Source organism: Pimephales promelas, chromosome 19, assembly GCF_988280905.1.
Source record: "Pimephales promelas chromosome 19, fPimPro1.hap1.1, whole genome shotgun sequence".
NCBI lineage: Eukaryota > Metazoa > Chordata > Actinopteri > Cypriniformes > Leuciscidae > Pimephales > Pimephales promelas.
The window spans coordinates 24,210,201-24,225,749 of record NC_142787.1 but is presented as its reverse complement, the minus strand read 5'-3'; the positions used below and the strand labels follow the sequence as shown (position 1 = coordinate 24,225,749).

Here is a 15,549-nt window from a genome sequence, read left to right as displayed (position 1 = left end):
TGAATAAACAGCACCATAAAAAATGACATACTACAAGCCAGCGCAGCAACATACAACATAGAACGCAAACAAGTTTACAAATAAGAGATTTACTTATAAATCCGTCAACAAGATCGCCAGGTCAGCATCGCTGTTGCATCCAGTGCTGCTTTTAAGCTCGCGCCAACGAGTGAAAGCCTGAGTGGGACTCTTGTCCGGTTTCTAGCACGGTCCGATTCTCTTTTCCTTTTTATTGACATTTCTGATTCTGACCGAGTTTTCTTGGATGCGCGCAAGTGGCCTCATATGTTGTTGTTGATGTGTGTGACGTCGTTGCCGTAAAGCATTTCGTGATTCTCGCAAGATTTGTCAAGGCATGTCCAGCGGCGTTTTACTACCAGGATGATTCGCCCTACTACGACTTTGTTTACCACCGAAACGACTTTGAAGCTGTTATATATGACGTTTAACGGAGGCGTAGTGGTGTCCCATTTCTTAGGGGAATATTTTCACCCCTACGCATTGCCACTCTGTTTCAAGGGTCAAGGGGAAGGCGAAGGGGTAGGGCTAGGGGAACGTGAAGGGGTAGAATTGGGATTGGCCCTTAAGGTACAAATCTTGCATAGTGTGCCTTTAAATGTTCTCTAACAAGAGATTCATAAATGCTTCTCATGTTTGGAAAGATGTTTGATGTTATAAGTGACTCAAACTCAGTGCTTTCAAATGGACAAGCGTTTACAGAGCCGCACATCTACAGTATGAGAAGCTGCGTATTCAAAATAATCGCAGCCAAATCGTTTTAAGTGCGATTACATGGAAATTGCGATTAATCGTGCAGCCCTAACAGACCCCTCACTTTTTTTGCAATTATCTAACATGGTATGTTTTATTTTAATGCATGTTGGACTTATGTATGTGTATTTTGCCTTGGCTTTCCTTCCCTCCCTCCTCTCCCCCACCTTTTTCTTTGTGTGGATCTCTTTTTCCCCCGTCTCTCCTCTCTCTCTTCCCGTTGTCCTCACAGGCACGCTGCTGACACCACAGCAACGGTAGTGGACTTGCTTCCCTCTGTAACCACTAACTCTGACCCCGGCACTGACAGTCCTGCTAGTGATAGCACCACCCTTACCTCGAGCACCGCACCTGCGGCCGACCCTAAGCCTACTCCCCAATCCAGCACCCCCAAACCTAGCGTCACCTCTCCCACCTCCCCGCAAGCTGCTCCTGCAGCCGTGGCCCCTCTGGTGGACCTGAGCGAAACGCCCTCCAGTCAAACCTCAAAGTCCTTAGAAGCCCCCCAGCCGTCTGATTCAACCCCTGCAGATCTGGCCAAAGCTGTTGGCCAGAGCCCGGCCGAGCTGGCCAGTCCCCCCCAAAGTAAGGACTCTCAGGTACAGGGAGGAGCCCACCCGACCACAGATAGTGACCTTGCCAAGGATGCGCTGGTCAAGCCCTCCAGCGACTCATCCAGCACACCGTCCGCACCCAACCAGGACGAGTATGGCCACCTCTAGATGTTTAGTTGTGTTTGTGTCCCTGTCCTTAACCATCTCCAACTTCCTCATCTGTTTTCTTCGTCACCCCAACCCCCCCTTCCTATAACTCACTCAGTTTCTTCTCACTTCTCAATGTCTAATTTCATCAGGTTCCTCTTGCATCTTCAATCTTGGCGTATTCTCTATACTGAGAGAGTTTGCACAGATTTATTTCCACCCCAGTAAAAAACAGTTCAGGGATGGCGCCTCAAAACACACCAATGTGTAAAATGGTTCTTTTGGTTGTGTTTTTCAGAGCGAGCTAATTGATTCCTCCATTATCGCTGGCAGAGCCTCACAATGAGCCACACAATTTCAAATGGCACAATTCCACAGCTGATGATTTGAAATGATGGCTTTCAAAGCTCAAAAGGACAGTGAGGAATAAATTAGTAGCATTAATGGTGCTATTGAAAAAAGAGCGTCTTAGAGAAGGCTAATGTATGATCATTGTAATTACGTTAACACAGCAGACGAGGTGCAGTGTCATTTGTAGCTCTGTGGGTGAAATGGCCAACTTCAAATGGCCAGCTGATGCAAAAATCTAGTCATCAAAGTGAGTATTGGTGACAAACAATGAGGGGGAAAACAACTGTGAAACATGTATTTATTAAAATAGCACCATGGAGCTAAAATAACACTGTAACAAAACTACTGTACCTATTTTAAGAAAAACTACAATATGATGTTTTATTATGGAGGAAATGATTATTGCTTCATTTTTAGATTTTATGTTCCCAGATGATCTCCAAATTTGTTTATTCTGTCCAAAATCATCACTGAGTTGGACAGAAAAAATGTGTCTGGTTGTCGTATCAGTCACGGTTCAGTTCACTTTTTGCATTTGATATTTAAAAGTTTGGGGTGAGTAAGATCCTTCTATTCATCACAAAAGCTTGAAACAAAAATTGTTTCACAGTTTCACAGAAATATTAAGAATATTAAAAATGTTTCTTAAGCAGCAAATCAGCATATTAGAATGATTTCTGAAGGATCATGTGACACCGAAGACTGCAGTAGTGATGCAAAAAAATCTAAATATATGAATATATACAGTAACATTACATATTAAAGGATTAGTTCACTTTAAAAAAAACTTTTGCTGATAATTTACTCACCCCCATGTCATCCAAGATGTCTATGTCATTCTTTCTTCAGTCAAAAAGAAATTAAGGTTTTTGATGAAAACATTCCAGGATTTTTCTCCATATAATGCACTTTACTGGGAACCAAACGGTTCAAGGTCCAAACGACAGTTTCAGTGCAAACTTCAAACTGTTCAAAGGGCTTTAAACGATTTCAGATGGTGAATAAGGGTCTTATCAAGCGAAACGATCGCTCATTTAAAAGAAAAAAAAAGTTTAAGTTTTATAAGCTCAAATGTACGCCTTGCTTTGTTCTGTGATGCGCGTTTGTAACTCTCCTGTTTGAACTCGTTCATCAAAATGAACAAATCTTTTCCTGAGTCAATTCGTTCATTTCATTCGTTGAATGAACCAAATGACAGAAAAGATTCATTCATTTTTGATAAACGAGTTCGAACAGGAGAGTCACGAACGCGCATCACAGAACAAGGCGAATATTTGAGCTTATAAAACATAAACTTTGTTATCTTAAACAATCGTTTCAATTGATAAGACCCTTATTCATCGTCTGGAATTGTTAAAAGCCCTTTGAACAGTTTGCAGTTTGCACTGAAACTGTCTTTTGGGCCTTGAACCGTTTGGTTCCCATTGAAGTCCATTATATGGAGAAAAATCCTGGAATGTTTTCATCAAAAACCTTAATTTCTTTTCGACTGAAGAAAGAAAGACATGGACATCTTGGATGACATGGGGGTGAGTAAATTATCAGCAATTAATATTAATATTTCACGTTACTTTTTTAAAAACTTTTTTTAACAAATAAATGCAGCCTTTGTGGGCACAAGAGTATTCTTTCAAAAAAGTCCTTACACACCCTAAACCTTTGATTTAGTAGTATAAATATGCAAGCGCCTGCACCACAATAATTAACCAGCGTTCTTTTCTCACTGAAAACCATGTCTTTGTGAAACATTCTGAAGACAACCCAAACTAGTTTTGTTGATCCAAACAGCCTCAAACAAACCTTTTGAATATATTCCAAAGATTCTCTGCCATGAACTTTGGCACATCCAACCTGGACTTGTTCTCCATCTGACACAACATCTGTGGGGATTTGGTGCATGAATCTGAATGCGCCAGAGTGGAAGTACTTACAATTCACCACAAAATGTACCACCATTTGCATCATATCAGTCCCTCTAAATAGCAGTGCTTTCATTCTTTCATTGGTGCATATTACAAAACTAAACAAACATTTCACATCTTACAGATTCAGTCCTGCTAGTTTTGAGGAAAGCTTAATGGAGCCAGAAGTAGCGGCGTCTCCAGACTCGCACGAATCAGCCTCCTCAGAAGCAAAACTCTCTCGCTCGGTTGCGAAGTGCAGAGAAAATCGGCTGTTAAACAGTCAGCCAAGACTTCCAGCAGGGAATTAACGGGAGCATGGCGTTTCTTAAATATTTACCAGAGACTATGTTTTCCCCACTTCCATTCGTGCTCAGTAGTTTGCACCGTCTATGAATGGCCCAGCCGTCCCAGTCAGCACGTCAGGCTTGTTCTCTCTCTCGGCTCGGCTCACTTGTCTAATTTGAGCTGGAACACTCCAGGGAAGCTTCCTTTCATTGGCTGCCACCTGGGCTTATTGGCTCCGTCTGTAGATATTCAACTACCTGAGCTCTTCCCTGGTTCCCACAAAACCTGCAGAATATCAATGGAACTCTCAATACTCCCTCCTTAAAAGAATGAGAGTTTGCACGTTTCGCAACGGATGCAAACTGACAGATCGCGCTTGTCCCGTTCGTCTAAGGTTAGCTTGAAACGCCAGCTCACTCATGATGCTTTTGTGTCCGCCACAGTCCTTTGCCGGGACTCTTCACACTCGGCCGCTCTTCATAAGAGCCCAGAATATGATCAGATAGCTTTATTGTGATGAGTGTAATGACATACGGCCGAGGGGACAAACAGCGCAGACCTCGGACACGGTCAAAGCAGCCTGCTCTCGTGTCGTACCAACCGAGATCGTGTAGATTGCAACTCGAGAACCCTCACTATTCTCTTTTTCACAAAGCCTCTCTCTGTGGCGTATCCGGGAGAGCTCGACACCGCCAATGTTGGTCCCACGCCACTGCATGAAAGGAGCTGTCTGGGCATGTTTGACGAATATAATGAACTGTCATTCACAGCTGATATCAGCCCTACAGCGGGACAGGTGTCTAAAAATAGGGCTGTAGGGAACGTGTTAAAAAGGCGACATGGACTGTTCCTCACGATTCCCTGCCACCTAAGCTCATCTTTAATTTCCGTGGTTCATTATGCATTTATGAATGCTTTGGCACACTAGTACAGTCAATCCCATTACAAGAATTATCAGCCCTTGGAAAGAATCAGCCTACTGCGAAATAATTTAAGTAAACTTCCTTTTTTTTTTTTTTTCAAGACCCAGTATGTGCTCTGTCAGCTCCCTTGAGAACAAATGTCTATGGGCCTGTAAAATATTCAGTAATGGGCTGTTTGCGGCTGATGATTTTCATTTATTTATGATTTATTATTTATTATCATGCGTTTTGCTCCAGCCCGACCCCAAGAGACAAGCGCTCTGTGTATCAACAAACTATTACACAGGCAATAAGCGCAGAGGGAGAGGTTAACATGCCTGTCGTTTAGGAGGATTGTCTCTGAGTCTATACAGCAGAAGGGCAACTCTCTGCTCCAATGTCCTGCTGTTACTGTCCCAGGATATTATGAGTCATACCCGCATGCACTGTTCCTCTGTCTTCATACATGCTCATGAATAATATTTAATGTTAGCGTAAGATAACCAAGCAGATCCTGTGGGCTGTGAAATCGATTGGCTACACTGAAGTCGTTTTCCTCAATTCTTAAAGGGACAGTTCACCCGAAAATGAACATTTGTTATGATTTATTCACCCTTTGTTTTCATCAAAAAAGGTGTTTAATCATATACTCATTGCTCTTTTCTATACAGTTACGTTGACTAGGCTAGGGAATGTAGCTTTCCAGCTTAAAGGGATAGTTCACTTTGAAATTAGTTTTTGATATGTTTTAGCTTACCTCGAGGGCATCCAAGATGTAGGTGTCAATTTTGATATTTTTAGGTCAAACCATTCGTGTCTATCAGTCACATAATGGAGGTCTATGGTCACCACCTCAAAGAGCATGCACAGAGAAGTCCAAATTCAACATGATTTAATGACTCATAAATGTAAGTACACATTGATGGCCTAAGACACGAAACGAGCGGTTAAAACGAACAGTACTTGTATCATAGCATCATAAAAGTGATCCATATGACTCATGCATTATACTGTTCAAAAGCTTGGTGTGAGAAGGGATATTTTTATTTTTTTGAATGAAATTCATACTTTCATTCAACAAGGATGCATTAAATTGATCAAAGACTTACATTGTTACAAAAGTGACATTGTTACAGCACGTCTGTTTTCAACCATGATTATAATAATAAGAAATGTTTTATGAGTATCTAATCAGCATGATGCTAAAAATTCCGCTCTGCCATCTTAGAATTAAGTATGTTCAAATAAAAAAGATGTATTAACTGTATTTGTTCAAATCAATGCAACTTTGGAGAGCATAAGAGACTTCCTTCAAAAACGTTCGAACAGTTTAATTAATTCATTGAACTGATTCATCAGTAGGGTTGGGTATCGAGAATCGAGTATCGATTGGAACCGAGACTAACTTTTCGTTTTTCCCGAAATCGTTCAAAAGTTAAAATTTCGATTCCTAGTTTCGATATTCACAGTCCGCCGAGCGGAAGAAGAAACCGCTGAACAACACCAACGAAGAAGCGTCTACCGGAAGTGTTGGCATAACCACGCGAGTCGAACATGAGTACCTTACGTCGGCGATCCAAAGTGTGGCTTCACTTTTCTAAAAATAACGAAATCTCGGCAAAATGCTAAATTTGTGACAAAAGGAGTATTTTTACAGAAGGAGGAGGAGATTATTTCCTTCAGAAAGGCCGTTGGTTAGCAAGGTTAGCTAAACTTTCTTGACCCTGCCTCTTAAAAGAATCGGAATCGAGAATCGTTAGGAACCGGAATCGAAACAAGGAATCGGAATCAGAATCTTTCAAATTCAAACGATACCCAACCCTATTCATCAGCAAGATTTGACTCATACCTTCACAAATCAATACATTGCTTCTCGAACCAAGGAAACCTAGGTCTACCATGTAACATTGACAATAAACACGAGTCATGTGGATCACTTTTATGGTGTGGAACGTGAAAGCTCCAGTCTTTCATGATATTGTATAGAAGGCCTGGGATATTTTTCAAGAATCCATCTTTTGTGTTCCCCTGAAGAAAGAAAGAAATTCATTCAGGTTATGAGGGTGAATAATCCTGACAGAACATTCATTTTTGGCTGAGCGTATCCTTGGAAATACTGTAGTATAAAGAGAGGAAGCAGCCGAACAGAAGACTGAAAGACACTGCTGATGAACCTCTCTTTTCTGTTTTCTCCCCCCAGTGGAAAACTCATTGTAGATGACAAAAGCAAAGTGCCAGAGACGGAGGTAAAGAAAACCCCGGCGGAGGTGAAGACAGTCCCGAATGAAGCCCCTCAGACGAACGGCAACGAGAGCAAAGCGTGATCCGGAATGGGCGAGCGCACGACAGCGCAGACAGACAGAACCACACCACCACGTCTCAAATATAAGGGTTTCTTTCTTCAGTGTCTTCTTTGAGTTCACAGATCAAAACACGTCTGTAGATGTATAGAGCGCCTAAAGAGTTTGCGCACATGCCTTTTATTTTTTACTTTCCCTTTGTTATTAGTATTGAAAAGTGTCTTTCATAAACGCAAGAAGGAATGATTCTTCAGCTCTAGTCTCCTTGACCTCAGTGTCTTTCAAAGATGTTCAGTATGAGAAGTCAGTCACCGTGAGGAACCGTAGATTTTGCCTTCACACATTCAAACCACAGTGCTGTTTCAGTTATGTTTGGTCTTATTACATGCAGTATTGCCATCGTTATTGTCTGCCACATAATAATATTTTTTTTTTGGGAACAGTTTTGATGTTTTACTTTTGGTTAAGTAATGTACAAAAGCAACCGACATTTTATTTTATTTTTCACATTGTTTTTTTTGTTTTTTTAACGATAGATTTTTAGCTTGCTTGCTTTGCCGAATTATTTTTCTACGTGTCCTTTTTTGGTTTGTTTTATTCCAGCCCTGAGTGTTTACAGCATATCCCGCATTAACACGCCGTTTGCTTCTCTAGCAAAAGCCTGAACTAGCGGTTAGCATTTTACAAATCGTCATACTCGTTCCTTGTGCATTCTTTCACATTACAAACGCATCCCATTTCCCCCGAACTTGGTGTTTCTTCCATTTAATTCACGTCTTTAAAGCAAGATTTGAGAGTCAAAGAGGACTCCCGCAGTGATTCTCGCTTAAAAATGTCCCGCAAAGTCCTTTAAAAAAACATTAGCAACAACCCGGAGCTCTTAGATATGGATAAGCATTGCTTCTACGTGAAATGCAGATACAGCTGTTACACTCATGGCCTAGTACTGCTGTGCGTAACACTCACGGGACGTCCCGTAAGTTGCTCCTCTGGCATTTGCCCACATAATTGATAAACGTTGCATTAAAATGAAGCCCCGCCCCTTTCGATTCCGATGCAAAAATAAAATGTTTGTTTTGATTTTTATGTCATAAATAGCCAAATTCTTGTTTTTTTTTTTGTTTTTTTTTTTTTTTATTTAAGCCATAGTACTCCGGTGTGGATCGTAGCATTAAGAATATTCAGCCTGATTTTTTTTTTCTTTTTGTACAGTGTTTCTCATTCTTTAGGCTGCAAGCTTGTGCACTGTGAATGCGTGAAAATCCTAGTGTCAATACAGTGTGTTCTTTGTAATAGAATTAAAAAAAACGTTTCCATAGGTCGTGAAAGCCGTAGCTGTTAGTTGAAATGATGTTCTTCATGATAAGAATAAAAAAAAAAGATGTAAAAAAAAAAAACAACAACAACAAAAACCACAATGGCAGCAGAAGTGAAAAACGGACACAAAAGGAGTTGGTGCCTTCAATATAAACATCCTCTCGTATGCAGGCCTGCGGTCTCTGTGACAACATACCCCAACGCTGTCAGATGCTCCAGATCTGTAAACTGTGAAAATAATAGTTTTGGTTTTTTGCTCAAACGTGTCGTTCCTTGGTCTTCTGGGTCTAAAGGGCCGTACACACCGGGATGAATATCGGTGCATGTTATTCGCCAGCGTTTTTTGTGTTCACACCCAAGCGATTTTCGCTGACGATGAGCCGAGTGAACATGCAAATTCATTCCTTGACATTAGATGGCGCCCATTTCCTCTGCAATACCACTTACAGTCATACACCAACGAGACCAGCAGCTCTACATTCATCTTGCCTTGCATCTTCCTCGTCTTATCTCTTCCTGGCAGTGTAGACGGCTACGCTATAGATATCCACAATAAAGGCTGGATATCTCGTCCACACTACTGGCCAATGGAGGTCGACGTCTGCACCTGGCGGCCATCTTGTCACGGGCAGCTCGCTCACTCGTATTATTGTTTTTATGGTGCTTGTGCTTTTTAAATAACCATAACTTGCTCAATTTTCTACCGATTTTCAAACGGTTTGGTTTGTTATAAACGTCAGAGATGTAGTTATGACACTCCATACTTATGAGTAAGTGTATAAATAAATAATCATCCAGAATTATAGCCACGTTAATAACGTTTGTGAGAAACCAAACCATTTGTAAATCCGTAAACATTTCAAGTATTTGTGTTCTTGCTGATAACTCATTTTACATCAGCTTGCCTGTGACAAGATGGCCGCCGGTGATGACGATAGAAACTCCGCCGTAAGACATCTAGCCTCTTTTGTGGATATCTATGGGCTACGATAATTGGCGTAGATGTTCTTCTCCGTTACGTATGTGTGCTTGGCAAGACCGTTTTGTGTTTTAGCGCCCCCAAGTTGTGTTTTACTGTAACTTCAGAAGCTCCAGACACATGAGCAAAAGTACCATTCTCGTTGGTCGGATAGTTTTTGACGCACCGCGTCAAACTAAAAAAATGAACCCTAGGCGTTTTTTTTTTTTAAATTTTCCGCATCGGTGTGCGCACTCACACTGGTGCACTTTGTTTAGTCACGATGCGTTAAACGTCGGTGAATATTGTGCATGAAATTCATCCCGGTGTGAACAGGCCTTGAGGGTGTAAATCGTGGTTTTCTTAAAACTCAAGTTCTCAAATTATCAACAACTTGCCTCTTTCTAACTGATGCAAAACAAGACGTATATATATAAATATACACACATTTATAAATATAAATATATTCACATAGAAAACGCTTTGTCTAGGCACCCGAGGGTTTGCCTGCTCATCCGCCATTTAATTACAAAATCACTTGTTCATCCCATTCGGTCAAATGCCTATTTTTAAACCTGAAACAAGCATGCAATGTATTCTGAACTGGATGTCATTTTGGTGTTAAGGTTACCGATTGAATTGCTAACTAAGTGAAAATGTCAAAGCATTATTTGTTGTACATTTTTCTGAATGTCAGTGAACACGTCATTCAAACACTCACTGCTGTCACTTTTGCTTTCATGCCGTTGGACGGTAACACTTTTCAACAACTTTCATTATTAAGTCGTTCAACATTATGTAGCAAATCCGTATGTTCATGAACAGATATATAAATAATCGTTTCATGACATTTCGAACTCTTTGAATGTACGTTTGTGTTCTGTTAAGCGTTTGTAATGTAATTATTAATAATGAAAGTTCTTTGAACGTGTTTCCAGCAGGATTCCAGTTTAATAAGCATCTGAGAGGCTTGTAGAAACTGTACCGGGAGGCATACAAGCTCTTCCTTGTGATCTCTCTAAAAAAAAAAAAAACAAGCTTTTGATTCATACTGCCATTTAACATGGGACCAAATTTTTTGTACATTTACTCAGTTTACCGCCTCAATCATGCCACTTTAAAGACAAAAGTCTGTTCAAACGAAAGCATTAAAAGCTCCTCGCCTGAGCAAATCACACATGTTTCTGTCATCATCTCGCTCTCATCTCAGACCTGTATAAGACATCCATCCCTTCATACCCTACCAAGAGGCCCTTCTCACAGCTGCATACAGATTTTTACAAATCAAATGTCACCTCCACCCACCCCACCCCCCACTGCCACTGCTGTAAATACTAACCGACAACAATATCTGACTTCATTCTGTCAAAAAAATTCTTGTGTTCAATAAAATGAGAAAAATATTTGTCTGTTTCCACTGTTTTCTTTCACATGCACATCATGGCCATTGAAACTTTAGGACATAGTGAGACTATCACTGTTTTCATAAATGCTTGTTAAGAGTTTCCTAACTTGGCAAAAATGTTATTTTAGCATTGATACTAATATAGTATTTGTTCATATTTTGCAGTAGCTTTCATTTTTTTTATATTTGAGCTTTTTCGAGTTTTTCCATCTAAAATGTCCCTTTTATTTTATTTTGGCAAAGCACGTTTATTTATATAGCGCATTTGATACACAATGGTAGTTCAAAGTGCTTTACATAGAAGAAATTTAAATAATAACAAATAAGAATAATTAAAAATAAAGTACAGTAACAGTCGGACGAACAGTGACACAGTGCTCATTCAGTTAATGCACAACTAAACAGAAGTGTTTTGAGTCTGAGGCATAATAGGTAAAAGCAGACTCGCCATGCTTTTGAGTGAACCCTTGGTATTCCTAGCTGATGTGATCCTAATGATCTAAGTGATCTGTTAGGTTTATATTCAGTGAGCATATCTGCAATATATTGAGGTCCTAGCCCATTGCATAATTTATATACTAGTAATAATACTTTAAAATCAATCTGGGAGACAGTTACATTTAGCCAGAGGACTGGTGTGATATGTTCATATTTTCTGGTCCTGCTCAGAATCCTGGCACTTTAATGAATGTTTTTTTTATATATATATAGTTTTAACAACACTATATATATTTGTTGAGTTATTTTAAAAATGGTTTTATATGCATCATGTTGTGCTGTTTAGAATTTGGCTGAAAGTCCTAAAATAGGCTGTTTGTTGTGATTACTTATCCCCTATTGTGTGACCTTGGGGCATGTTGTCACAAAGGTCAACATGTGTTTAATAAACTTACAGGAGAAATTTTATTTTTCGATTTTCCGGATTTCTCAGAAGCGGGTAAACTTCTATAACGGTGAATGGGAGAACACATTAAATATATTTTTGTGTTCCCATTTGTTCAGATAGCAAAAGAAAAAAAACTACAATATGTTTCCACAATGTTCACAAATAGGGGGTAAGAATAGAGAGAGTAATGGCAGTCAGAAGAGAGAAAGATATCAATTTGACCACGTATTAGAAACAGCTTTTTTTGTAATTTGATGGAAAGGTAGACTAATATAATGCAAAGTATAGTGGTATAAATGTACATACATTTAAAAAAAAATGGAAATCTAAAAAACGTTGCAAGATTTATGATGCTGACCATTAAATCAGTCATCACAGTCTGTGAAAGGGTTAATTATTATTATTTGTTGTATCCAAGACACTACGTGATATGATATACAGAAACTGACTTTAAATATGACTTCATACTCACACAGAGAAATGTGTAAAAAGTGTGACAACTAGCCCATAATATTCTGGTGTAACGGGAAAAAAAAATAATCTATAAAATAAATTATGAATTTTTTAAATGTTTTTTGGGATTATTTTTTACAGAGTAAAAGAATAGAGAGAGAGAGAGACAGACAGACAGTTGATAGATAGATAGATAGATAGATAGATAGATAGATAGATAGATAGATAGATAGATAGATAGATAGATAGATAGATAGATAGATAGATAGATAGATAGATAGATAGATAGATAGATAGATAGATAGATAGATAGATAGATAGATAGATAGATAGATAGATAGAAGGCGCGTGCTCCTCGTCGCCACCAGATGTCGCACAAGACCATGTTACGTTGACTTTCAACTGATTTAAAGAAGCTGAATTCGTGATCTGACAACAGTCAGCTGGAGTAGGCCTACCTCCGAATAAACTGCAGAAAAGGTAGGTAATGATTTTCAATTTGTGTTTGGATCGAAAGCCAAATTCCTCAGTCAATGTAGCCTATGAGCTATTGTGTGGTTCTCTGATAATTTAAAAAAAAAATCATGAAGTACACTGCCTTTATGAGGATTTATTGTGAAATCGCTGTTCATCTCCGTCAAGAGTCCACATTTGTTCTGGGTTGAGAGTTTACGATTTGATTCTACATTGAGCACTTGCACTATGTTGTCCACTGGGTGTCGCTAAAACATCGCGCTAAATCATGTGTCGCAGACAGCCTTTGACTCACAACAGGCCCATTTTTATCAAAAACATAAAAGCAGTGTTTTGACACATATTGTGTGTATGTTTACCATATGCGAACAGCAGGTCTGTTTCACCTCAGATACAGTAAACATGTGACAGTAAAATAGGAACTGGATGTAACATCACTTTAATATGTGGTCCAGAAATCTGCTTCTAATTAGAATGGCTTTGATTAGTTGCCGGTTTATGTAACATAAACAAAGTTAAAGGCCAGAATCCAATGTCCAAAAGACTTTTATCAAATATCATGTTGTTTTTAACTATGAACCGCATCATCCTATGTCTTTAGCATTAACTTCCACTGCTTGGTTTCTCATTACAGTTGGCTACTTTGTTGTGCAGCTAAATTTAGCACATGCATGATGCATCATCAGTGCTCACAGGTCCTGAAGGCCTGGTCATCATGCTGTGGGGTAGCCTATTCCAGAAAGCAGGTTATGTGACACTCGTATATGTAAGGGTAGCAAGCAGATAACCTAGGCTTTTGTCTAAATAAAACCCCCAAATAACTGTAAGTAGCCAACTTATTCTCTGAACATAAACCTGCTCTGGATCAGGTTCTGTTACAGGATTAGTTTGCTTCAGAGCTATCAGTGCATGCGTGACCTATATGGGGACTGCATACATATACTGTACCCCCCTGGAGATATGGCAAGCCGTTTTAGCTTTTATTCATTTCCAGGATATGAATTCTTGATATCAACAATTACATTTTTTGATATCAACAATTTAATTGTTGATTTTTTTTTTTTTTATTTATTCAAGAATGTTTATAAACAACATTTACAAGCATGCCAGAGGCGTATCAACAATTAAATTCTTGATTTTGATATCAAGAATTTAATTGCTGATATCAACAATTGTATTTTCACTAGTGAAATGTCACCATAGGCTGCCATTCAAAACCAATTGTTGATATCAAGAATTGATTTCTTACTAGTTGAAATTCCTATTTCACATATCAGAAATAAAAACCTTTATTTTTGATATCAAGAATTCAATTGTTACTAGTTGAAATGTCTATTCTTGAGATCCACAATTGAATTGCTAGTAACAATGTTAATTTTTGATATCAATATTTCAATTTTTACTAGTGACAATTTTAATTTCTGACATCATGAATGTGATTGTTACTAGTAAGAAAGTAATTTTAGATATCTGAAATAATATTGATATCAGAAATACATTTTCAGATGTCAAAAATAATCATTTTTGCTAATAACAATTGAATTGTTGATATCAATAATAGACATTTCAACTAGTGACAATTTAATTATTGATATCAGGAATTCACATTTTTACTAGTAAAAATGTAAATATTGATATCAAAAATTCTATATTTCTACTAGTAAAAAATCAATTCTTGATATCAACAATTCATTTTGAATAGCAGCCTATGGTGACATTTCACTAGTGAAAATACAATTACAGATATCAGCAATTCAATTGTTGATATCAACAATTACATTTTTCATATCAAGAATTCAATTGTTGATATCAAAAAATGTAATTGTTGATATCAAGAATTCATATCCTGGAAATGAATAAAAGCTAAAACGGCTTGCCATACAAATCATCTCAAACTGGTTTCTTGAACATGACAATGAGTTGACTATATAAGGCCTCCACAGTCACAGATCTCAATCCAATAGAGCATCATTGGCATGTGGTGGAACAGGAGATTCGCATCATGGACAAATCTGCTGCAACTTTGTGATGAGATCATGTCAATATGGACCAAAATTTCTGAGGAATGTTTTCAGCAACTTGTTGAATCTATGCCAGGCCAAAGGGGCTCCAAACCTGCTTCTAGCAAGGTGTACCTAATTATGTGGCAAGTGAGTGTATTTTGAGAATGACCCATGTCTAATTTCTGAGTTGGATTCTTATTCACCTCTTAAAAAGCTTAAAGCCAGGTAAATTCATTAACTTATGTAAATGATCCTGGCAGGTTCCACTGAATGCTGTATCATAGAAACAGACTCAATGGGGGAGCAGAGAACCCCCATCGATCGAGTACTGATCTGCGTGCCCGGAACCTGTGTAAGCAGTCATTATCTAAAGTGCCATTGAGTATTTGGGTATTTTTAATGAGTTTTTAAATCTAAGATCCGTTCATATCTAGTGTTTCAAAGGAGACAGATGAAACTTCAGTTTTAAGTTCAGTTTTATTTGATTATTATTCACACTGTAAAAGTCAGTGAGATTACGCTGGTTGTAGGAACATCCCGTTGGAAGAACTTGACATTGTTTAAAGGAGCAATATGAGGCAGACTTGTGTTACAACAGCTCTTCCGGTCCTGCCTCACCTACTGAATTCTTTGCAGTAACAACCAAATATGAAGAAATAGATTTCAAGTAGTAAAGATTCTTCTGATTTTGACACAAACTAAATATCCAATATTTCATTGCTCTAACATTGATTTGAAAAAAAAAAGTCAGCACACCAGAGGATGGCACACAGGCTCGAAACGTAACCCCTGTGTGCGTCCAATAATACATTTTTGCAGATTTTGGAGCTTTCGTGCAC

General features: G+C 38.7%; 1 protein-coding gene across 7 annotated transcripts in view; it reads left to right on the top strand.

Annotated features, from left to right (window-relative positions):
* ncam1a (neural cell adhesion molecule 1a) overlaps positions 1–10,892 on the top strand; it is a 225,338-nt gene extending 214,446 nt beyond the window's left edge. For 4 of the 7 annotated variants that reach the window (XM_089123802.1, XM_089123803.1, XM_089123804.1 and 1 more), the window contains 2 exons: positions 1,004–1,477; positions 7,115–10,892. In XM_089123802.1, the coding sequence (XP_088979928.1) occupies positions 1,004–1,477; positions 7,115–7,238 (598 nt within the window). In that variant the 3' untranslated portion in view covers positions 7,239–10,892. The remainder of the gene's footprint in view (positions 1–1,003; positions 1,478–7,114) is intronic. The other 3 variants (XM_089123806.1, XM_089123808.1, XM_089123807.1) reach the window with 1 other exon arrangement.
* The last annotated feature ends 4,657 nt before the right edge of the window (positions 10,893–15,549 follow it).